A 24,063-nucleotide genomic window follows, 5' to 3' on the forward strand; every position below is an offset into this window, starting at 1 on the left:
TTTGAAAAGGTAGGGACAGGGCAGTGGACTCAGCAGCAGATGGCCGCTGGCTCAGGGAAACGTTGCTGTGGATGGATCACCTTCTCCAGCACTGCAGAACTGCAACATCCAGGCATACTGGAACGAACATCAGGAGAGCTGCCATCATGCAAAGGGAATAACGCTGGGTTTTCACACACTGCCAGATATTTTCTTTAACTGCAAATTCCACTGTTTGTTCTGTTCTCCAGCCCCTCATTGTTATTAACACAATATAAAACAATATACCTTACTAAATGTTAGGATTCACCTCACACTCCTTTTCCATGTCCTGCAGTGTTCCTCCTGGTGCAAAGGTAAAAGGACTGTGCATCAACCCTAGGGAATCCCTCCCTTAAGGCTCATGAATACCAGCCCAGCCAAGGAGTGGGACAAGACTAGAGGTGCACCAAGGGAATCCCTATCTTCTAATTCCATTGAGGTACCTAAATTTAGGCCTACAATTCAGTCGCCTAGTAGGAGGATGACTGAGCGATATCTTGTGGGCTGGAGCAGGAACCAAGCTGACTACAGCCTTTTCTCGTGCAATTTCAACTTTTATTACCATAACCAGTAAATAATATCAACAATAACTGCCTACTTTTGCAGTAATCTTACAATACAAAAACTTCCCAGAGAGGGTCAGGAGCTCCTCCTACTCCTGGAGACGCAGGGTCCTCCTGATCCCAGCTGGGTTCTCCTCTTAACCTGCCCAGCAGGGTCCCGCCCAGACAGCTCTCTCCCTCTATGGTATTTAAGGTGGACCAGGCATCTAGCCTGGTCCCGCACAGGTTAAAGAGGGGTAGTAAAGGCCACTCCTTCACACCTAGATTTAGGTGCCTGTCAGATGATTACCGCTGAAAATCAGTGTTAAGCATCTATATTTTTTTCTCTGTCCTAAGTATGCCCTCATAGCAACCCATGTTTTATATACAGGTTAGGAAAAGGGACGCTCATAAAATTGAGCGTCCATTTTCCTAACCGGCTGACAGCAGACCTTTCCTGGGCCCATTGCCAAGGAGGCGCTAATACAATTTCCCCTAGCTCCTCGTTTTTACCGTGAACACTCCAGAAAGGTCGATTGAGTGCCTGCTCTCCCAACATGTGCCAATCATGAGCGCCTGTTTTCCCTGTGCCGATATTGCATCAGCCTACCAGTGAAAACAGGATCTTAAATTTAGGTGCTCAGCCCTTGCGCCTGTCAAGGAATCAATATAGCTCCTAAACCCTTTAAAAATTGACTCCCTTGTTTTCTATAAACATCAGTAAGAGGATCTATACTTACGTCTGGACTCTGCAACTTCTGAACAAAGTCCTGAGTTGGTGTGCCAGTCACCTTCATTATTTCTGTTAGCTGGTCCAGATCTGAAGGCCACAGGTCAAGAAATAAATCTTTGATCTCAGAAGCAAGAAAACCAGTATCTTCTGTGCTCCTGTTATGCTAACAAACAAGGGTAAATGAAATACACAAAAAAGCACAATCCTGATGCCAGCAGACCTGCATTTTCTTGAAACCAAAAAGAAAAGGGATATATTTTATTTAGATTTAGCTCATACCATTGCATTGGTAGCTCAAGGTGAGTTGCCTTCAGGTACAGGAGGTATATCTAGAAATGCTTTTGAAGTCTCCTGTTTAACATTGTGGCTACTTCATAATGACAATCTACAGGAGAGACTGCAAAAAGGAAAGTAGCTCTTACACAATCTGCAATGTCTGAAGAACATAATGTGTGCCCTGTTTATGATCCACTCTATGATGCAATGATATGCAGAGTAGATGGTGCAGAGTAATGCAGTGGGTAGGTCTTTCAACAAGAAGTGTAGTTTAAAAGATCGACATCGGATGAAATATTCAACTATAGGGGCTAAATGACATCAAGTAGCAAGTTCTCTCTTCTGAAATACAGGCATTACGGCAGAGCACCCATTGGGAAGATGAGTTCTACGAATGCGAACTTGAAGGTTGATGGCTAGCAATGTCTAGGTCTCAGAAGAGATACTGCAGCATATGGGGAAGTCTGCCAGGCAAAATGAAAGAAGAAAACAGGAAAGGAGAGAGGGAAAAGGCAGGCATGGCAAGAGAGGGAGGAGGCAAAATTCAGGAATAAGGAGATGGGAAGGAACAAGCCAGGAACAGAGAGAAGACGAACAGGAAAGCTACAAAGCTGGATTTCAAACAGAAAAGTAATATGAAAAACTGATCAAAGAACATAATGCAGGTTAGTAAATGAAAGAGGAAAAGAGGAGAGGATAAGATGACAGATGGAGAATGAGTGAATACAGAGCTTGGAACAAAATGACCATTGGATATAGTATAAGAGCTTCTTCATTTAGAACAAATGGGGCTGACTGAGAGCACTCCACATGGCTTCAGGAAAGGCAGGGTGCAGCAAGACTGTGCTGTGACTCAGGGAGCAGACTGGCCCTTCAGGGCATCGTGGTGCCCATAGCAGAGCACTCCTAGCTTAGGGACATGGACAGACAATTTCACATATGCAATGACCCACCAGCTTGAAATTACTCATACTAAAGCCACTTATCTTTTCACTTTTAATTCTCCAACGAGTTTACTTGCAAACATCCAGTACCGGAGCAGGCTGAAAAAGAAGTTGAATGTTTGCAAGTAAACTCGTTGGAGAATTAAAAGTGAAAAGATAAGTGACTTTAGTATGAGTAATTTCAATAAAATTAGTAGAAACAATTAAATATGGGAAGAAGTAAATGAAGTGAACTTCAGTGCTCGTTTATGATACTGGTTGTAGCCCATTGCAGGCAAGAGAGTCTGGAGCTTGTATTGAAAAGAGCACGTTTATTTCTGATACTAATTCCCACAATTAGTTTTAAATGTTTTTCCTCATGATTAGTTGGTGTGTGGGGTTTTTTTCACATATATACATAAAATACGTCTGCAGATAAGGACTCCAAGGCCCCTCCAATCTGCTCACTTTCCCTTCCTGTTACAATAGCACAGACCCCACCCATTTCTGGCTCTACTCTCTCTTCCCTCTGCGCTTGCCTAAGGCTTTTTAAAATTCTGATCCTGTTTTGGCCTCATCAGCCACCACTGAGAGGTTGTCCCATGCATCTTTGAAGAAAGGTGCTCACAATATTACTCCAAGAACCAATTTTTCACTTGCATCGGTTATCCTGAGTAGCTCTTTACCCCACTTTATTACAACAGTAGCATCACAAAACGGCAGTATTACCAAACTTGTTGTAGCTAATTAAAAATAAATAATCATTAAGAGCCCCCATAGATCCTGTTTTATTTTATTCTTGTTTAGATATCAAAGGGGTTTATCTTTAAAGAGGTTTATTCTTTAAACTGCGATGTGCAGTCATCACAGCGGTACAATTTAAACCAGGGACAGGGTGGCGTGTGGGCGGGGTTTGGGCAGGGTTACGGCCCAGGAGTGCTGCGGGCGATGTCTTCCACATTATCTCCGGCAGCACCGCGTGAAATAACACCTTTTCCCATGGTGCTATGGGGGCGAAAGGGTGCGGCCCGACTCCAACCATGGCGGACGAAAAACGCACCACCTCGATGCGGCCAACTGCATACTTTCGCCCCCTGCCCCATCATTCTGCTATATTTATATTTATAGCGGAATGATGAATCCCGGGGTAAGTTTGGACTTAGCCAGGCAGACCCCAAGTTTTGAATTTCCTGCTTTGCCAAACAGGTAAGTTTTAGTGTGGATTAAAAAAAAAAAAAAAAAGAGGTGGTGTGAGAGCATCACAGGGGAGTGGCTTAAATTTAGCTGGCAAGTGCCGATATTGAACACTAGCCAGCTAAGTTTAATCGGATAAGTCTGGCTATAGTGCAGAGCAGATCTAAAGTTATCTGGGTTAACTTACCTGGATATCATCAAGCTTAACTGGCATATTCAGCAGGAAACAGGTCCTACCGAATAACTCAGCTAAGGTTAGCTGGGTAAGTAGCTGCTCACCGGCCCACTCAATATTTACTGTACCTCATTAGGGTTTATTTGAATGCTCCTCCCCCTTTTTGTAATCTTAAGTAAAATCAGAGGCACTGCTGCAGTGACCTCATCAGAATTCCGTGCAGGCGTCACAGGGATATATGCAAAGCAGGTCAATACCACGAGCAGCTGAAGAGAGGGCTAAGGGACAGAGATTGCTTTTTAAAAAACAGGGGCATGTGCAGAGCTATTATTTTTTCTTTTTAAAGTTTGAAAACAGAAGGACTAAATCAGAGACACACAAAACTGCAAGAAGGCCCAAGAGAATGAGTGAAGGAAAAAGCAACAGAGCTAGGAAGCAGGCATGCTGAAGGCGTTCAGAATCTGGCAAAGGCTTCTGTGTCACCTGCTCTCAACTCCTCAGTGACTTCCACAGGATGGATTTGCTAAAACTCTTCTTTTCTAACATTTTGAACAGGTGTGTCCCTCCCAAAACCTAAGTTTTCACAACATAAAATGCATGACAGCAAACCCAAATTGCTGTAACCCCACTGTAAAACAAGAAGTTTCACCCAGAGCTATGAAAATATACTTGTTGGCATCCACACAGATGAGTACATACCAAAAAAAACCCCAAAACAAAACAACCACCCATGTACCTTCCTGCCATATCGTGAAAATCTGGTGTGGATTTGAGTTGCTAACTGGCTGCATATTTTCAGGACAAGTTGCTCTAGTCCTGGTTTCACCCTCTGCCTACACAGACTTGGAGATCTGATGTCCCTAAGAAAAAACATGACAATGACACGACCATGCAGGTACTGGGCGAAAACCAGGACTGGATCGGCCTGTCCTGGAAGTCTGAAGCCAGTTGGCAACCTTAGGGCCAGATTTTAGTAGCAGCCGCACGCTTGTTATAAAATCCGGGGTCGGCACGTGCAAGGGGGTGCACACTTGTGCACGCCGAGCCCTAGGGGAGCCCCGATGGCTTTCCCCGTTCTCCCGAGGCCGCTCCGAAATTGGAGCAGCCTCGGAGGGAACTTTCCTTCTACTCCCCGCACCTTCCCCTCCCTTCCCCTATCTAGCCTGCCCCCCAGCCCTACCTAAATCCCCCCCCCACCTTTGGTTTTTTTTTAAATTTATTTACGCCTGTCTCTGGGCAGGCGTAGATTGCGCGCACCAGTCAAGTGCCGGCACGCGATCCCCCAGCACGGCCGCTGTGCTGGAGGCCTCGGTCCCGCCCCCGCCCTGCCCACTCCCCTTTTTTCAAGCCCCAGGACATACGCGCGTCCCGAGGCTTGCGCGCGTCGCCGGGCCTATGCAAAATAGGCTCGGCGCACACAGGAGCGGGTTTAAAAGGATTACGCATTTATATTACGTGCATAACCCTTTTAAAATCCGTCCCTTAGTGTGGCTAGGACAGCAAACACAAGTTATTGGGACAGACACGCACACACACAAATCTCATAAGCCTTTTCCTTCAAAAAGTAGGTTGGAAAAAAAAAAAAAAAGATGCAATTTGCTTAACTGGAGTACACTATGACACATTCAGTCATCTGGAAATGTAAAGATCAATTAAATTTCCATTTCAAACTAAATGAGTTTCTAAGCATCTCCAAATCTGAATGCAGTTTTCTCCTGGACTTCAGCGGCAATTATAATGCTGTTCTGATAAACTAATGCCAGTACAAGAAATGAGTAGCAAATGTCCCTAGCTGGTGTCTGCAACTGTCTGAGACACAAGTGAAAATCAAGCAGGGTGGTATGACGTTAATGTTAAGATTCGCGGCTCAGTCCCATGAGCCACTGCACTTATCCCTGACGCTGCCCAGCCGGTATTGGCCCCAGCTCCGCCGGCAGCTCAGACACCACTCCCAGACAGCGTGCTCCTTCTCCTCCCAGTGGCTTCCCTAGGCGCATGCACACAACGCACAGCACCTCTTAAAGGGCCTGCATGGTGGGAAAAGCCACTGGCGCCCTATGATGACATCAGCAAACTCCCTGCCTTGCCTCAGCAGCAGGTCCTCCTACCTCAGTAGTGAGTGTTGCTCGTTCCTGCTCGTCTCTCCCAGCCATGCCTTGCTCCTCCTGCCTGCCTCGTCCTGCCCAGCTTTGCCTCGCCTCTCCAGCCTGTCTCATCCAGCACGCTTCATCCAGCTCAGCCTTGCCCTGTCTCGTCGTATCCAGCTCTGCCTTCCACCCCACCTGCCCTGCTGTGTCAGTCCCTCTTCCTTGTCCCTCTGGTCTCTGCAGACTGACCCTGGATTTGACCCTTCACCTAGATACTGACTACTCTTGATTGCTGCCCGCTACTGACCCTCTGCCTGGACACTGACTACCCTTACTTGCAGCCTGCCACTGACCCTCTGCCTGGTCTCTGACCTTCCTTGCTTCCTTCCTCTGACATTTGCCTGGCCCTGGACCATCGTCTATGCCAGTCCCTGAGAGACTCTCACCTAAGCCTTGCTGGCCCCTGGAACCCTAGGGCTCAATCTGCGGGGAAAGGGGCTGGAAGTTGAAGCCCCAGACCAGTCTCCTCCCAGAGTACCTCCGCCAGCTGTCAGAGTGGATCTTCGGGGCTCACCCCCATAGGTTGCGTCAACCACACTACAGCAATAAAGGATGCCATTCCTCATGCTGTGGCTCTTACAATCCCTCAAGGTGTCCACAGTTGGCGTCACAACAATCAATATCTTTTACATCTTACAGCTAAGAACGCAAGCGCAATATGAAAAGGATACGATCGTTTCCTTTAAAGAGGGGCCGTCCAGTGAACATCTCTGCCATGATGCAGCCAACAGACCAAATATCAACTATGTAAAATGGGAGAAACAAGAAAGAGCAATTATGCCGTGTCAGGATAGATCTTCATTCCAATGGAAACACTCCAACATGCCTGTGCTGTAGAAAGAAGCTGCAGTTAAAAACACTGAGCCCAATATTCATAGTTGCCTCCATCAGCTAAACCTATCCAGCCAAAGTTAACAGGATAAGTTAACCTTGATATTCAGCAGGATAAACGTCCCACTGAATATCCCTGAAGAAAGTTATCCAAGTAAACCTATCCAGATAACACTGCAACTTAACTAGCTAGATTGGAATATTGTTGGTTAGATTGCAAAGTCATCTGGGATAACTGATAATTTTGATGTAATTGTCCTGATCCTGTGCCCCCCGCCCACCACCGAAGATCCCCGAGCCAACCAAAATGATAATTCAAGTTGTGGGCAGCTAGGCCCGATAAGCCTTCCGGCTGATCCCCCGAAAGTTACAAAAAAAAATATTGTTAGGGCTGTAGCATTTTGTACCCACTTCCACCAACGCATTAATGCCAGCTGGGAGCTTGGCTACCAGCTCCTGGTGCATAAGAACATAAGAAATTGCCATGCTGGGTCAGATCAAGGGTCCATCAAGCCCAGCATCCTGTTTCCAACAGAGGCCAAACCAGGCCACAAGAACCTGGCAATTACCCAAACACTAAGAAGATCCCATGCATCAAAAGTTGCTCTGCTGGTAACGCTTGTCACGTAAGCTAGCAGTGTTACGGTCAGAGAACTTTGACCGCAACACTAGTTGCTTATGTGACCAGCGTTGCTGTCAGAACAGTGCTGGATGCACCGGGAGCCAGATGCAAGAGCTGAGCTCCCAGCTGACAAAAGTTTAGGGCTGGCTAAGGATGAGGTGGGAGAGTAAAACTGTTTTTGGTGGGAGTGGAAGGAGAGGGACAGGGGGAGAAAATGTGTGTATGTGTTGGGCTCAGACATTTTTGGGCTCAGAACTGGGCTGTAAGACTCTCATGGGAGGGTTTTTTTTTTAATGGTAACCAGGGCTTAATCGGCAATATTGATTACCACTGATTAAGTTAAGGTTATCCAGGAACACATTCCCGGATAAATTTAAACCTCCTGCCGCTCATGTCTGGACACAGCCGAATAAATTATTAGGCTAACTCCAAGTATCAGCCAAACATGTTATGCAGCTATCTCAGCTCCGCCCTGGAATGCTCCCAAAACACCCCTGCATTATCTGTCTAAATTTTAGCCTTAAAATGACTTATCCGGCTAAAATTTAGATACTTAAGTGCCAGGGATATTCAAAAGTAGGCATTTACAGACTACAATAATTCTATATTGGCTTTCCTTATTGTACGTTAAAAGCTCTCAAAATAATTCAAACTTCTGTGGCACATATTTTTTATAGGGACCACTTGCTTTGAACATAACGTTCCAATTGTATATTCATTACACTGGTTGCTGGCGGAATGGAGAGTATGATATATGATCTCGTTGATGATTCATAAGAACAATGAAGCCCCGCAGTACGTTTGCTTGTTCTGAAAAATTTAGCAGCCAGTGAAAAGCCTTCGATCTTCCGGACACTGCCTGCTGGATGTGCTGAGTCACGAGACAGGCTGCTCTCGGTAACTGGTCCAATTGTATGGATCCTACTCCTTGATGCTCTCCAGAAGGAGGTATGCTTTAAAACAGTGGTTCTCAACCGGTGTGTCGCCACACTTCCCGGTCCCCTGCTGACCCAGCTGCTCCCCCTACCCGAGCAAGATAGGTCCTACGGGCTTGAAACGCTGAAAGCCCGGGTGGAACGCGGCAGGAGAGCAGGAGTCAGCGGCACCGGCATGCTCTCTTCTTCCCGTTCCCCCCCCCCCCCGTGGCCCGGAAGAGGAAGTGGTGATCAGCGGGTGCGTGCGCGGGAAGAAGAGACCTTGCTAGTGCGCTCGGCATCGGCCCAAAGAAAAGAAGGTGAGGGCCAGCACATGTGATTCAGGTGAGGTTCTCTGCTGGCGTGTAGTTTCCGTGTAGGGCTCTATAGCAGCCTGACTTGGTCTGTTTTCCTCATAGGAGATGTATTAGTGTCTTAAGGCCTGGTGTGATATTTTCAGTGTTGCCTTTTCTTAGGTAAGGTGGTTACTGTTAAGTGCTGGAAATTGGTGCTGTTTTGGTGTGGGATGTTTACCATTTATGCAGGTTCTGTTCAGACAGAATATGTATCTTTCCCTTGTGTCATTCTTAACAATAAAAATAATACTGGACCTTTATTTTTTTTTTATTTCCACCGTAAATTGTAATGACCAGCGTGTCACACATGTGAACGTGGTCTGTCAGGTGTTTCACGATGGGAAAAAGGTAGAGAGCCACTGCTTTAAAACACTGACACAGCATTTAAAAATATTTCTGTTTAGGGAGGTGTTCAACTTGAATCGCCATTACGATTGCACCAATGGTTCTCAAGAGTGCTATGCAAGCTAGTGGGCGGATGACGGTTATAATTTTGATTATGTACTGAGCAGAGTTCTGGTCTTATTTAGAGTTAATTTGTGAGTATGTTTGTTTTATCAGTCATGAATGGTGTTACGCAATCCACTTAGCACCTTGAATTAATGCCGCATAGAAATTTTAAAAATAAATACTCAAAGGTTATCCGGACAGATGCCTCTGAATATCAGCCTCACTGTGTCACATTCTGAGGCTTTCGGAAGAGATACATTATGTAACTATGAGAAAGGATATGGCATTCTCCTGCCTGACGTGGAAGGCCACTGGTCCTACAAGCAAGCTGGAGAAGACGACGGCCTCCAGTTCACACTGACCTTCAGAATGGGAGGCACCTGGGAGACATCTGAGCAGGGAAGTGCAGTGACTACTCGCAGGCACACCTTTATATTAAGACTAACTGGGTCCCTGGCTCGGCTGGGGATGTGGTGGAGGCAGCGTTCACAGCTCACTGGAGGAAGGGGGAGGGCGTGAGTTGTGGTCAATGGTTTAGTGTGATAGCCAGTGGCCAGATTTAGGCACCACGAGTCTGGTGTTCTGACGCACAGGACCTTTGTTGCACTGACCAGACTAGGTATATTGGGGAAGGATATAAAATAGGGGAAGAAATCCCTGGGTGGTTGTGAATAAAGGCTCATGGTGTCAGATCCAACCCTGATTGACCTGGAAGTTAAGAACAGGAGGAAACTGAAGTCAATAAGAATGAAAACTGTTCCTGGTTCACCCATTAATGGTCCTAACATTTGAGTGGTTTTCTGATAATAGATAATTTGCTAATGAAAAATCTGGCTCCTACATGCAACAGTTAAATTGCAATTCTATAAAATATGACCACCATATATGGTACTGGGACTGTACAAATTGATTTTATGACTTATGCCCTGTTAAGTGCTCCAGTGGTTATAATTATGGCTTATTATTTCTCATAAGAAATACTTCCCTTTTTTTAAAGTCTTTTTCTGTGTTGCAATTAAAATCTCATATGTAGTCCACGATGTTCTTCTCTAGGGTTATGAATATGCTCTCCCATTAAGGTTATTTACATAAATATTTCTTTAGAGTTCGTTAGTTATCTTAACTATCAACTTTTCACTATCAAGGGTTCCACTGATACGAAGAACTTAGATGGTCAAACACAAAAACCCAACGCTGCGGTTTCTGAAACCACATAGCACTGAAGCAGAACACCATGCATGACACGGTTTGAATATAAATTTCTCCTATCAGGAGGACCCTGTGAAGCAGTGATATTTTGTAAAACCTGACAATCCCAGAAGAACGTACCATTTGAAACCCCGCAGCATTGGGTTTAATTCTAAAAAAAATATGTATGCAAATAACTTTAATGGGAGAGCATATTCATAACCCTGGAGAAGAATATTGTGAACTATACATGAGATTTTAACTGCAGCACAGAAAGACTTTAAAAAAGGAAATATTTCTTATGAGAACACAATGACCCATAATAATAACCAATGGAATGCTTAACTTATACATGGGTATATACGATAAGTCATAAAATCAATTTGTGCAGTCCCAGTGCCATATATGAGGGTCATATTTTACAGAATTGCATTTTAACTGTTCTTTGTAGGAGTGAGATCTTATTTTTGGTATTTAGTGTTTTTCACTCACAAGGTTTACATCACACTGAAAAATCTGGAACATTCCATGGGTGATTTTAGCTGGAAGATCTCCTTTCTTGACAAGGTCTCAGGTATGATGCAGGTTGCTCTACAGGTTGGTGCAGCTGCTAAATCTGCTGTAAAAATGTGACTTGGTCTTCCAGGTTGTTTATGGTCTGGCAGTTTCATTATGCTCCAGCAAAATCAGAACCGGTGGCCTCGGCTGAGGCTACACTACCATGAACGTTCACTTGCAACCATCCACAATTTTTCTACATTTTTAACCTCTCTCCTTGTCGAGCCCAGCCATTGCAGTGGCAGTCCTTAGCCATGGGCTACAGAGCATGCCATCCTCTAAAACCCAGCAGGCATGCACCCAAATTCTAGCCAGGAGGTGGTGATGAGCAATGATGACTGGCACTCCTATGCTACCTTCACAGAATCCTCATCCCCAGTCAGCACAGAGTAGAAGATGGAGTCAGGAATCAAAACCTGGGTCTCTTGCACACCAGTGCTCTGCACTGTTGCTGGGCCACTGGGCAACCAAAACTCTTCAATTTCATTCAAAAAGCTCTTGAGTTTGTTGAAATGTGATCACAATTTTATTTTACACTATTTGCTATCAAGCCATTGGTTTCTGTACCTTTTCCAGGTTGCAAGTGACTCAGACTCAACGAATCTACCCTGCTGTAGCTGCTGGTGTGATCTGGTATGTGCACATTACCTGTCTGACTATAATGCATCCAATTAAGGATGACCTCCGGAGCTCTGTACCACCTGGTGACCACGTAGCCTGTCATTTCACTGTCTGTGTGCCTTGCCAACCCAAAATCCAAGATCTGCAATGAAAAGCAAATAATAGCAATTAATGAGCTTTGGCAAGAAAGTATGCACGGGGCAACATTGTCTGAGGCTAGCAACTACTTAATCCCTCCAACTATATAGCAGAAATGCTATAAATATGCTTTGGATATGGTTTATAAAATGTAAAATTACTAAGACCTGAATCTTTGAAGGTGTACATAATTGCTGAAAATCAATGAAGGCTCCGGGGGGAGGCAATTTTGATGTTATACAATGGATGGATTGACTGTAGAGAAATCCTGAAGTCTAATCAAAATTTGTTTTTAACAAAATAAGTGTGTAGCTACTACTACTACTACATTCACACACATATGGATTTCTTATTGGCCAGGTACATTGAATTCAGAATCTGTTTTGATATTTCCTTAGGGATGACTGTAAAACTCTGCCCATGGCAAACAGATGGTCCTCCTCATTTTCACTTTACCAATTAAAGCAAGGAAGGCATCTAGGCTTCAGCCACAATTCACATTCTCTGCTATTACACAACACATTATGCAATGCTGAGGGACCCCCTCAAAGTGACAGCAGGCTTGGTTCAGAATCAGGACTCTGTGCTGGGTGCTTCTGTCTCTCTTTTGTAATAACCAGCAGGGTTTTGGACTATCAATTCCTCTTCACCCTCCCAGACTAGTCCAGACAAGTGGGTGACACTCTTGCATCAGCAGGTGGAGGCAGAGAACAACTTCCTTATCGGCTGTCATCTGAGCCTATATATTCTGGGATGAAAGGATAATTTGCCAGTAGTTCTCTGCCTCCAGCTGGTGGGGGCTACTCTAAGATAGCAGAAAAGGAGATAGGCTGTGGGTGAGTGTTTTCCCAGGAAAGGAACGTGAGCAGAGGAAAGCTGTTCATCAGTCTGAATCAAAGGGGGGGAAAGAAAATCCACGTCCCATTTGGTCCGGGTAGAAGGGCTGAGAACGGTGGTCCACGTAGTGCTGGATACAAACAAAGAGTGAAAGAAGCGCTGAGAGAATGAAAGTGGTTACAGCTACCCTACCCGCCATCCAACCCCGGGAGAGAGGTAGGAAGTGCCTGCTGTGAAGCAGAGGAAGCAGAGTTCCATAGCGGGGTCCTTCTGCCTGAAAAGCTGGCTCCGGAAATCCCAGTGGAAAAACAAGTGCGCAGGGGCATGCAGAAAGTGGGCGGCTCTTCCCCCCAAATGCTGCATGAGGGGAAGAGTCAATGTCGGCACAGAGGAAAGCCTGAGGGATGGCAGCTCAAGGTAAGAATGTCGGTGGGTAGGAAGCAGGCCCAAGCCAGGTAGGTCAAGGCTGCAGGAAAACCTTTGGGGACATGGAGTTTTCAACTAAATTTATTCCCATTAAGCATAAAGGCTTATATAGAAATGAAAGGGTAATAGAGGACCCAGGTCACCCCCATGCACCTCTAGAGGGGGCAAGGCACCTAAAAGATCCCAACTGGGGATAGAAGGCTCCTTCTCCTTAGGACATTCTCCTTCAGCGTACGGTGCTCAAACGTGATGTACAGAGGACCTGAAAGGGCCCCTTAGGGCTCTGGAGAAGACTTAGGCGGTGAGACAAGAGTCAGATGCCACAGGTAGGCTCACAGAGAAGAGCCAAGTGCCCTCATTTCTAAAGTGGAGCAAGCCTTAGATCTAACAGACGAGCAGGAGGAAAAGAAGTCTCAGAGCTCATCTGATCCTCCTGAGCATTAAGAAGCCTACCAGAGTCGTTCCCCTGCTTTCGGCCATAAAAGATATGATTATGGCAGAGTAGGATATCCCAGATACAGCTTTAAAGCTAGGCATTTAGATGCCCATATACAGTGCCACTTAGCCAGATACGTTTCAACTTATCCAGCTAAGTGGCAGCAGCCGAATATATGCCCGGCTAAATAGTTAGCTGGCTAATTGGTGGGTGGGTGAGGTTGTAACTGGGAGGAGCTGAATTAGCTGGATAAATTATACAACGATTTATCCAGATGTCTGGTTGTCCCATAGACTTGTCCTAAAGTTAGCTGGATAGACTTATCCTGCTAACTTTGGGATAGTTGGGTATATTTAGAGGCATACCCATGCCACTGAATATACAAGCTATGTTAACTGGATAGGTTTATATGGCTAACTAGCTGAGCCACAAAGCAGCTAAAAATATGTACCTCATAATGACTAAGCTATACCCCCATGGCAGGCAGAGGAAGAACATTAAACATGCCTAAGATAGATGCCCCAGTGGCAGCAGTAATAAATAAAACAGCCATTCTGGTGGAAAGGGGCTCAGGACCGTAAGACTGAATCATTATTAAAGAAGCATTTTGCAATTGCCAATCTCTCCTTGCAAGCAGCAATTTGTGGGGGGATATGTAGCCAGGGCATTGGTAAGTCGGCTACAGCAGAAGCAAACATTTGGGCTGGAAACAGAGGATCCTAAGGAAGTTGCCATTTTGGAGTCAGGGCCAGCCTTTGTAGTTGACAACCCTATAAAACTTAATTAGAACCTCATCCAAGTAGTTGGCAACCGTAGTCATAGCGAGATTTCTATGGCTGAGATACTGGTTGGCCGATTCATCATCTAAAAAGTTAGGTTAAGCAGGCTTCCCTTTAAGGGATGCCTGCTGTATGGTGAGGTGCTGGAAAAACTTGTGAAGAATCTGGAAGGAATCAAAGCTCCAGAAGCTTCCAGAGAACAGAGTCAGGGGCACTATGAGATCCTTTAAAGGATGGTCTAAGGAACCTAGACAATACAGGATAAGTAGACCTCTGAACCCCCAAGGGGGAAGGACCTCAGTGAGACCAGCATATTGGGGTACCCAGAAGGGGTTTTGTGACAGAAGCTCCCAAAGTTCAGGGGGATTTAGAAGGGTGGCTGACAGAGTTTTGCAAGGAATGGACCCATGTTACCAGAGAGAGATGGTTTCTACAAATTATCCAGCAGGGCTGTGCCCTTGAACTGACCGCTCCTTTAGCAGAGGCATGCATAATATCATGCAAGGCTCCAATAAAGAAAGAAGCCATTCAAGCAACCATAGACCGATTGTTTGTCTTAGAAGCAATAGTCCCAGTTCCCGAATTAGAACTTGGAGATGGATGCTGTTCCATTTACTTTGTAATATCAAACAAGGAAGGGATGTTTTGCCCAGTATTAGACTTGAAGCATCAAGACACCTCTGAGTACCACATTTCAGGATGGAGATGCTCAAATCTGAAACAGAGATGGTCCAAAAAAAGAGACTTCCTTACCTCCCTAGATTTAGTTGAGGCCTAATTGCATATCCTTATCAGGAAGGAACACCAGAAATTCCTACGGTTTGCAGTCCTAGAGGACCATTATCAATTCAAGGCCATGCCCTTTGGTCGGGCCACAGCACCTCGTATCTTCAACAAGGTGATGATTGGTGGTGCTAAGAAAAGAAGGCAGTCTGGTCCGCCCATATTTAGATGACTGGCTAATCAGGGCCAAGTCAAACTTGGAGATCAAACAGTCCACTCAAAGGGCGAAACAATTATTGGAGTTGTTGGGCTGGATTGTGAATGAAACCAGGATCCAGATGCAGCCTTCCCAGTTCCTAGTCTATCTGGGAGAAAGTTCTGACACAGAGACAGGGGCGTCCTTTATGACTTTGGAATGGGTGCAGAAGCTCCAGTTCCAAGAGAGAGAGAGTTAATGGCAAGCAAGAGACCCAGAGGGAGGGACTACCTGCAGTGCTAGGATCAATGATAACCACAATAGATCTAATGCCATAGGCAAGGGCCCATATGTACCCACTACAAAGAGCTTTATTTATCCCCACAGGGACAGGACTATGAGAACAGACTCCCGCTCTCAGGGGAGGTCAGAGTCAGCCTCCAGTGGTGGTTAATCGATGTCGATCTGTTCAAAGGAGTAAGTCTGGAACCGCCAAGATGGAGTACCTTAGGGCCCGAAGCCAGGCTGATAGGCTGGGGAACCCACTGTGAAGGACAGATGGCATAGGGCAGGTGGTCGAAAGTAGGAGCCACTTGGTCCATAAATCACCTGGAGTTAAGAACAATCAAGTTGGCACTCAAAATCTCTCTCCTAGGCTTAAGGGAAAGGCCATGAGCATGATATTGGACAGTGCTACGGTGGTATCATATGTCAATAGGCAAGAGGGCACCCAAAGCTCACAACTGGAGAAGGAGACAAGAATCCTAATAAGCTGGGCAGAGGTGTACCTCAATGGCTTGATGGCGAGACACATATTGGACTGGACAACCTGTATGTGAACTATCTCAGTCGGTACAAATAAAACCCAGGGGAATGGGAGATATTAGAAAAGGCCTTTATGGAGATAATAGCCACATGAAAACAGCTCTCTTGGGACCTGATGGCTACCTGAGGAACACCAAAGCTGAGAAATTTTACAGCAGAGCCTGGGAAAAAGGCTCATGGTGGATAAATGCATTGGTCCAACTGTAGTCAGTGGACAAGCTGCTCTATGAATTTCTGCTATGACTGATGGTGGCAAGAATGCTCAAGGAAGGTGGCAGGTCTAGTAGCACCAGACCGGCCCAGGCATCCATAGTATGCACACCTGGTATGGCTGAGCAGGGCGAGACCTCTCAGATTTGCAGGAAACAGGGGATTAGTCAATCAAGGTAGAATGGTGATGGAGGATCCAGGTCCTTATGGTCTTACAGCCTAGCTACTGAAAGGAGGAGGCTGAAGACAAGGGTATTCAGAAGCAGTGGTCTCAATGCTCTTATAAGTAAAGAAATATTAGCAGAGTCTGGGGGGTGTTTGAAGCCTGGTATAGAAAAGGGGCCCATTTAAGGCACAGATTGGGGTCATCATAGAATTTCTACAAGGTGGGTCTGGACAAGGGTTTTGCATTAAACTCACTGTAGGTGCAGCATTGATGTATTATAGGGGCCATATGAAGGAAAGCTCAGTTAAGTTCCCATAGCACATTTCCTTAAAGCGGTAAAGCGCGTGCACCCCCCATCCAACAAGCAGTGCCAGCGAAGGAACTAAACCTAGTGCTGTGGGCCCTAACAAAGGCACCTTTGAATTTCTGAGGAAAACGTTAATTAAGGATTTGACTCTCAAGACAGTATTCTTGGTAGCAATCCGCTTGGCACTGTTATGCCAAGATCCATACTTGACATTGCATGATAAGGTCACAATCAATGGTGTAGGCAGAACTGATTTTTGGCTGGGCCCAAGATTAAAATGGGTGGATACTGGGAATACAGGGCTAAGCCATAGTAGTTATATATTTATTGATAAATATTTACATTTATGCTGTCAGGTAAACTCTCAAGTGTCTGCTACAGCTGTCATATTTTAAACGCAATGACTCATGTCACTTCCTGCTATGACTGGTTTGAGTTTAGCAGCATCAGCATTTAGCAAGTGTGTGTGGGTGTATGTGTGTTATTTGGAGTTAGCTGCCCAGAGACTTCTCAAGTATAGCCTTCAGCTAGACTTGTGGAGCTTGGCTATAAGCACAGTTGCGCTGCCTCCTGACCTGTGTCATGCTTCCAGGGATCATGCCCTTCCTCTTCTGGTAGGCTCGTGGAGCCATTATTGATTATTGTCACGATCCTGCCTGCGATAGCACTCAGAGCAGCAGTGTGGCCTGGATTCTGCAACGTGAAGGGGGAATTCTGCATTCTACAGTGGCGGAGAATTCCCCCAGGACAATCTTATGCTGGCTGCCCCACCTTCCACAGGGTAGGGATATTGGAAACTGGATTGGTTAGAGAAAGAAGAGTGAATTCAGGAAGTGCTATGGATAAAGTTTTGTTATTTTGACTTTTGATTTTTATTTTGTTAATGTTTTTTGTGATCCTAGCCTGGATTTTGAGTTTTAAAGTTTAAGTTGAACACCATCCTTTGACTCTGTGCTTTATTCAAGAGTGCCTTTCCTCCAAGAAGACTCTTCTTTTGTGAGCATTTATCAATCAGTGAAAACAAGAGGGAGAGGGTTGAGGGATGAGTTCATGACTAAGTCTGCACCAGGGGCCCAGGAGATTGAACCTGCCCCCTGCTGGATGAACCCTGGCATTTCAAGAGGCTGGCATGGACAATATATGAGAGGAAGAGAGGGCCAGGATATTGAGGAACTGCCCTGGGAGCCCTTAAATCAGTGCTCCCCACAATGGGGGTGAGCTGTGGTTATGAAAATATAGGCTCCTATTAAAAAAGGTGTGTTATAGGTTAATATGCCAAAACATGTACTATTAGGGAATAGGCCTCACTGACAGTAATGGGGCCTGCACTATATTGTGCATGTTTTGGCATGTTAACACTTAACACACTCTTTTTTTAATATGGGCTATATCATTGGAATTTTACATTTTTGTGCACCTAAAGGTATACGTGATATCTAGAACTCTCGAAAGGGATACAGTAGACATGAAAGTTTGAGAACCATTTCCCTAGAAAACAATTCACCTTGCTATTGGGAAGTGGAGCTCGGAAAACAGAACAGACAGGACTGCTACAACCCTACACAGAAACATGCTAGTAGATTATCAACACTGGTTGCACATGCAAAACATAGCTAGACCCTCAGCAAACAAAGAATAAGTGATGACAAATAGAAATATGTAGAGAAAAGCTGAGCTGGAAATATCAAAAAGCCAAACTGCCTGCAGTGCAACACCAAAGGGAAAAAAATGCATTTCCTACCAAGCTAAGAACATAAGAACATGTCATACTGGGTCAGACCAAGGGTCCATCAAGCCCAGCATCCTGTTTCCAACAGTGGCCAATCCAGGCCATGAGAACCTGGCAAGTACTCAAAAACTAAGTCTATTCCATGTTACCATTGCTAGTAATAGCAGTGGCTATTTTCTAAGTCAACTTAATTAATAGCAGGTAATGGACTTCCCCTCCAAGAACTTATCCAATCCTTTTTTAAACACAGCTATACTAACTGCACTAACCACATCCTCTGGCAACAAATTCCAGTGTTTAATTGTGCGTTGAGTGAAAAAGAACTTTCTCCAATTAGTTTTAAATGTGCCACATGCTAACTTCATGGAGTGCCCCATGGTCTTTCTATTATCCGAAAGCGTAAATAACTGATTCATATTAACCCGTTCTAGACCTCTCAAGATTTTAAATACCTCTATCATATCCCCCCCTCAGCCATCTCTTCTCCAAGCTGAAAAGTCCTAACCTCTTTAGTCTTTCCTCATAGGGGAGCTGTTCCATTCCCTTTATGATTTTGGTCGCCCTTCTCTGTACCTTCTCCATCGCAACTATATCTTTTTTGAGATCGGCGACCAGAATTGTACACAGTATTCAAGGTGCGGTCTCATCATGGAGTGATACAAAGGCATTATGACATTTTCCATTTTATTCATCATTCCCTTTCTAATAATTCCCAACATTCTGTTTGCTTCTTTTGACTGCCGCAGCACACTGAACCGACTATTTCAATGTGTTATCCACTATGACGCCTAGATCTTTCTTGGGTGGTAGCACCAGGGCCGGTGCAAGGGTATTAGGCGCCCTAGGCGAAACGTCAGCTATGCCGCCCCCCCCCCCCCCCCCCCGCCTCCACACACAATTAACTTACATTGTGCATTAATGAAAATAACGAAGTCTGTATTTATAACAGAACACTTATTTGACATTTTTATGCCATGTAAACCATTGAGATGATTTGTCTTATCGACGGTATAGAAACTCTTTTATAAATAAATAAAAATATATAAAATAAACATAAACCAAAGCTATACTTGTTGCTCAAACAAAAAAAGCAGACACATCACATAATATTAAATAATTAAAATGGCAGTCAATCAAGAAAAATGAACTTAAAAAGCCATCTTTACTTACCCCCCTCCAGCAGCTCTCTTACTCTTCTTCCATGCAGGCTGTAGTACACACCAGAAGCAGCAGTAGTGGCTAAGCTCTATACCAGGGGTCAGGAACCTTTTTGGCTGAGAGAGCCATAAACGCCACATATTTTAAAATGTAATTCCATGAGAGCCATACAATATGTTTAAAACTAAATACAAGTAAATGTGTGCATTTTATGTAAGATCACACTTTTAAAGTACAATAAGTCTCTGAAAATATTACACCAGGCCTTAAGACACCAATACATCTCCTATTAGGAAAACGGACCAAGTCAGGCTGCTATAGAGTCCTACACAGAAACAACACGCCAGCAGAAAACCTCATCTGAATCACGTGCTGTCCCTCACCTAACATAGAATAAAGAGACCAAAACGCATAACAAGAAGCATGCAGAAAAAACTGAATTGGAAACTGCAACAACCAGAGTCTCTGTATGCAGTGTAACAAAGGAAAAAAGAAACATCACCCATCCTTATAAAACAAATCAAGAAATATAAAATCATCAGCAGTAAAACTGTACTAACAAAAAGAACATATTTCGAAACAGCTGATGAGTGGAATATCCAATAATTAAAAACATTTCCAGATACCAACAAAATATTTAAAAATAGCAGACACAAAGACCCAGTAATGAAAAATAATAAGGATACAAAAATTTTTTTGCTCTGCATACCTGGGAACATTTGATATCCAGGTGTCCTGAGATTGTTCTGAATTAGCAGGAGGTGGGGTGGTTTGCTTGGAACTTTCTCCTCTCTCAGTCACATACCAGCGCTCTCTCTCACACTGGCTCTCAATGACACACCTATACACACATGCTCTCAGTACTCACATATACACATGTTTTTTCTCTCTCATATAGGCTCTTAATTACACATTTACACACATGCTGTCTATCTTTTCACGCTTACACACACACACAGGCTTTCAATCACATAAATACATGCTGTCTTTTTCTCTCACACACAGACTCTCATTCACATGCTTACAAACATGTCCTCTCTTTCTCTCATTTACACACAGGCTCTCAATCACATACTCACATGCTCCGTCACCTAAATCAGCTCTCAATCACACACAGACACACATGATCTCTCTCTCTCTCATTTAAACACATGCTCTCAATCACATACTCACATGCTCCATCACCTAAACCAGCTGTCAATCAGACACAGACACACATGATCTCTCTCTTACTTATACACACAGGCTCTTAATCATACATACACATGATTTCTCTCACACACAAAGGATCTCAATCATACACACATACTCTTTCACACAAACTTACACATACAGGTTCCCAATGGTAAACTTACATTCATGCTCTCTCTCTCACAGGCAGGCTCTCAATCACAGACATACTCTCTTTCACATACACAGGCTCTCAATCATTCACATACATGCAATCTCTCACTCACACACACAGGATCTCAAACACACATGCTTGCTCGTTCATTCACTCTCTCTCTCCCCCACCCCGGGAACTCGCGGCAGCAGCAGCCTCCTCCCAACGCTAACCTCTTCATTTTCAGCCCTCGCGGAGGCGAAATCCCATCGGCCGCGGTTGAAACTCCATTTTCCTCCGAGCCGCGCTGCAGTCTTCTTCCCGTCGGACACTAGCATGGCCTCTTCTTCCCGCGCAGGCACCCGATGACTCCAGCGCTGGCACCCGGCTGACTCCATTCGTGCCCAGCGTGCTCTCTTCTCCTCCCCCCCCCCCCCGCGGCCCGGAAGAGGAAGTGGAGAGCATCGGGTGCCTGCGCGGAAGAAGAGACCACACTAGCGTGGTCTCTTCTTCCCGCGCAGGCACCTGATGCTCTCCACTTCCTCTTCCGGACCGCGGGGGGGGGTGGGAAGAAGAGAGCACGCCCGGTGCCGCTGACTCCAGCTGTCCTGCCGCGTTCCGCCCGGGCTGACAGCAAAGGACTCACATGCTTGAAAGCGCGGCTCTCTTAATTTTACCGGGGCAGTGCCGCCCCCGGGAAGCTGGCGCCCTAGGCGACCGCCTAGTTCGCCTAGTGCTTCCGCCGGCTCTGGGTAGCACCTAATATGGAACCTAACATTGTGTAACTGTAGCATGGGTTATTTTTCCCTATATGCATCACCTTGCACTTATCCACATTAAATTTCACCTGCCATTTCGATGCCCAATTTTCCAGTCTCACAAGGTCTTCCTGCAATTTATCACAATCTGCTTGTGATTTAACTACTCTGAACAATTTTGTATCATCTGCAAATTTGATTACCTCACTTGTCGTATTTCTTTCCAGATCATTTATAAATATATTGAAAAGTAAGGGTCCCAATACAGATCCCTGAGGCACTCCACTGTCCACTCCCTTCCATGAGAAAATTGTCCATTTAATCCTACTCTCTATTTCCTGTCTTTTAGCCAGTTTGCAATCCATGAAAGGACATCCCAACACTGACAGAAAAATGAAAATGCTGCCCACAAAAGAAATGAGTAGGAAATACTTTTGGGAGAACATAACATTCAGTTTTCTATACTACCTTCCCCACTCCAAAGGAGACCAAAGTAGTTTACAACAAGAATAAAGTACAATAATAAGAATAAAATTTCAAAAAATTCATCAGCTGAAAATAATCCACTGAAATACCATCTTTATTCCAAAAGTGCATCCATTCTCTACTACAAAAAACAAACAAACCCCCAAACACAGGAGAAACAGCAGTTATAGCAACAAAATATGCTGTATCCTGCCATCAGGCTAAAAAATATCTGATAGTAAGCATGAAATATTCTCGATGTGGTATCTTCCTATGAACCAACAAAAGGATATTGTAGTGCATGGGTCTTCGAGCACACATATGTGCCTTCTTCAGAGGATGTGAACCATAAGATATTAACAAAATTAAGCCCAAAGGTAGATAATCCACCTGTACAGAATCCATACACGAGGAGGGAAAAATAGACAGCAAGAAGACCAGTAAGAAAGACTACAGGTAGGAAATACTTTGATGATCACATTCTACTGAGCAAACAGCATAAATAAAATACTTAAAGTTAAACCGAGAAGCAGATAAACAAATTCAAGCATATAAACCCTAAGGAAGATTGTGTCCTAGCAAGGCACAATCAATAACACAGAGAATAAAACCTCGGAGTTACAGATACAAGTTTACCAATGAATTTCACCAAAAGAATACCCCAAAAATCTTTCATCCAGAAACAAGTTATCCATGTCCTTTACTGCTTTAGAGTATGACAACAGTGCATAGGAAAAAGGAAAAATTAAAAAAAAATATCCAGTGCCAGAATCCCCACAAGGTAAGAATCCCAAAGGTAAATCCATAATTACAAATCATAGGTATGAAACCATCTGCTTCAGGGATTCATCTCATGCATCAAAGGCCATTAACATAATGCACAAAAGTCAGTACTGGTGCAGCCCTGGAAGTGATGTCTGAACCCACTGCCTCCAGGCTGTAAGCTCTTTGGGGCAGTGACATATTGCAGCTGGATACTTATCACCATTGTACAACGCTGTGTACATCTAGCAGCGCTACAAAAATGAGAAGTATTATTATTAACAAAGTAATACAGAATATAATGGCAGATTAAGGCCCATCTAATCTTCCCATCTTCCTTTCTTGCTGCAGGACTGCAGAACCTACTTGGTCTCTGCTTTTTCCCTCCATTTCTCTATCGCTAAATTTCCTCTTTGCTGGTCAATTATGAAGGAATAGTGGGAATGGAAGATGGATGTACTGCACACAGCAGATACTGGATCTGATGCACTAATGGCTCATCGGCTGCATTAAGTGACTGATCACTGAGAATGGTGATTTCATAGCCATCAAAACATACAGTAGATGTTTAATAGTGGATTTGCCATTACACTGGGCAAGTGCCCAAACAGAATTAATTATCAATAACATGAATATGGTAATGATATGCTGCTAAGACATGGGAAACAAGAAATTCAAGAGGAATAAATAGTACCTAACGTATTACAGAACAATATGAGAGATAATAATGTACAGTAAAAGCTCCATTATCTAACACTTCACCATATGGAATACTCTTAACTGGTATCTCGCTCTAGCTCACCTTTAGTGACAGGAATCACAAAATAAGGGTTGGATTAGGGAGCAGAGTAGATTTTCTCTATTCTGCTCTGTCTGCTCCAGCCTCACCCCTTTCCTTCCTGTACACTGCTGCCTGGAAGGGGAGGGGTTGAAGCAGGAAGCAGAGGGCACTCAGACAACATATTTGATTAACATGCAACCCTATTCCCCATGGATACCAGAAAACAGAGCTTTTGCTAGAGTGAACTTTATAACAAGATCATAATGTCATTGGCTCTGTCACTCACAGCCAATGGGACTCACATTACAACAAAGAAAAAAAAAACTAAAATCGCCTACAAAATATATAATGCTACATAAAGTAAGGTAAGGCATCACTCAGACCTAAATAATCAGAGTAACTGGATAAAAAATGGGAAAGAATCAGGTATTAACATTTGCAGCAACTGCAGTACATGCAATAATGAAATTCCACCAAGAGCAGTGAAGAACA

At 44.4% G+C, this 24,063-nt stretch overlaps 1 protein-coding gene across 1 annotated transcript in view; it reads right to left on the reverse strand.

The window, feature by feature from the left end:
- MAPK12 (mitogen-activated protein kinase 12) overlaps positions 1 to 24,063 on the reverse strand; it is a 93,903-nt gene that overhangs the window by 12,622 nt on the left and 57,218 nt on the right. Inside the window, exons 7-9 of the mRNA XM_029615107.1 lie at positions 11,579 to 11,693; positions 6,683 to 6,754; positions 1,304 to 1,383 (exon numbers count right to left, since the gene is read on the reverse strand). Coding sequence (XP_029470967.1) covers positions 1,304 to 1,383; positions 6,683 to 6,754; positions 11,579 to 11,693 — 267 coding nt within the window. The remainder of the gene's footprint in view (positions 1 to 1,303; positions 1,384 to 6,682; positions 6,755 to 11,578; positions 11,694 to 24,063) is intronic.

This window comes from Rhinatrema bivittatum, chromosome 9 (genome assembly GCF_901001135.1).
Source record: "Rhinatrema bivittatum chromosome 9, aRhiBiv1.1, whole genome shotgun sequence".
In the NCBI taxonomy this organism is placed as follows: domain Eukaryota; kingdom Metazoa; phylum Chordata; class Amphibia; order Gymnophiona; family Rhinatrematidae; genus Rhinatrema; species Rhinatrema bivittatum.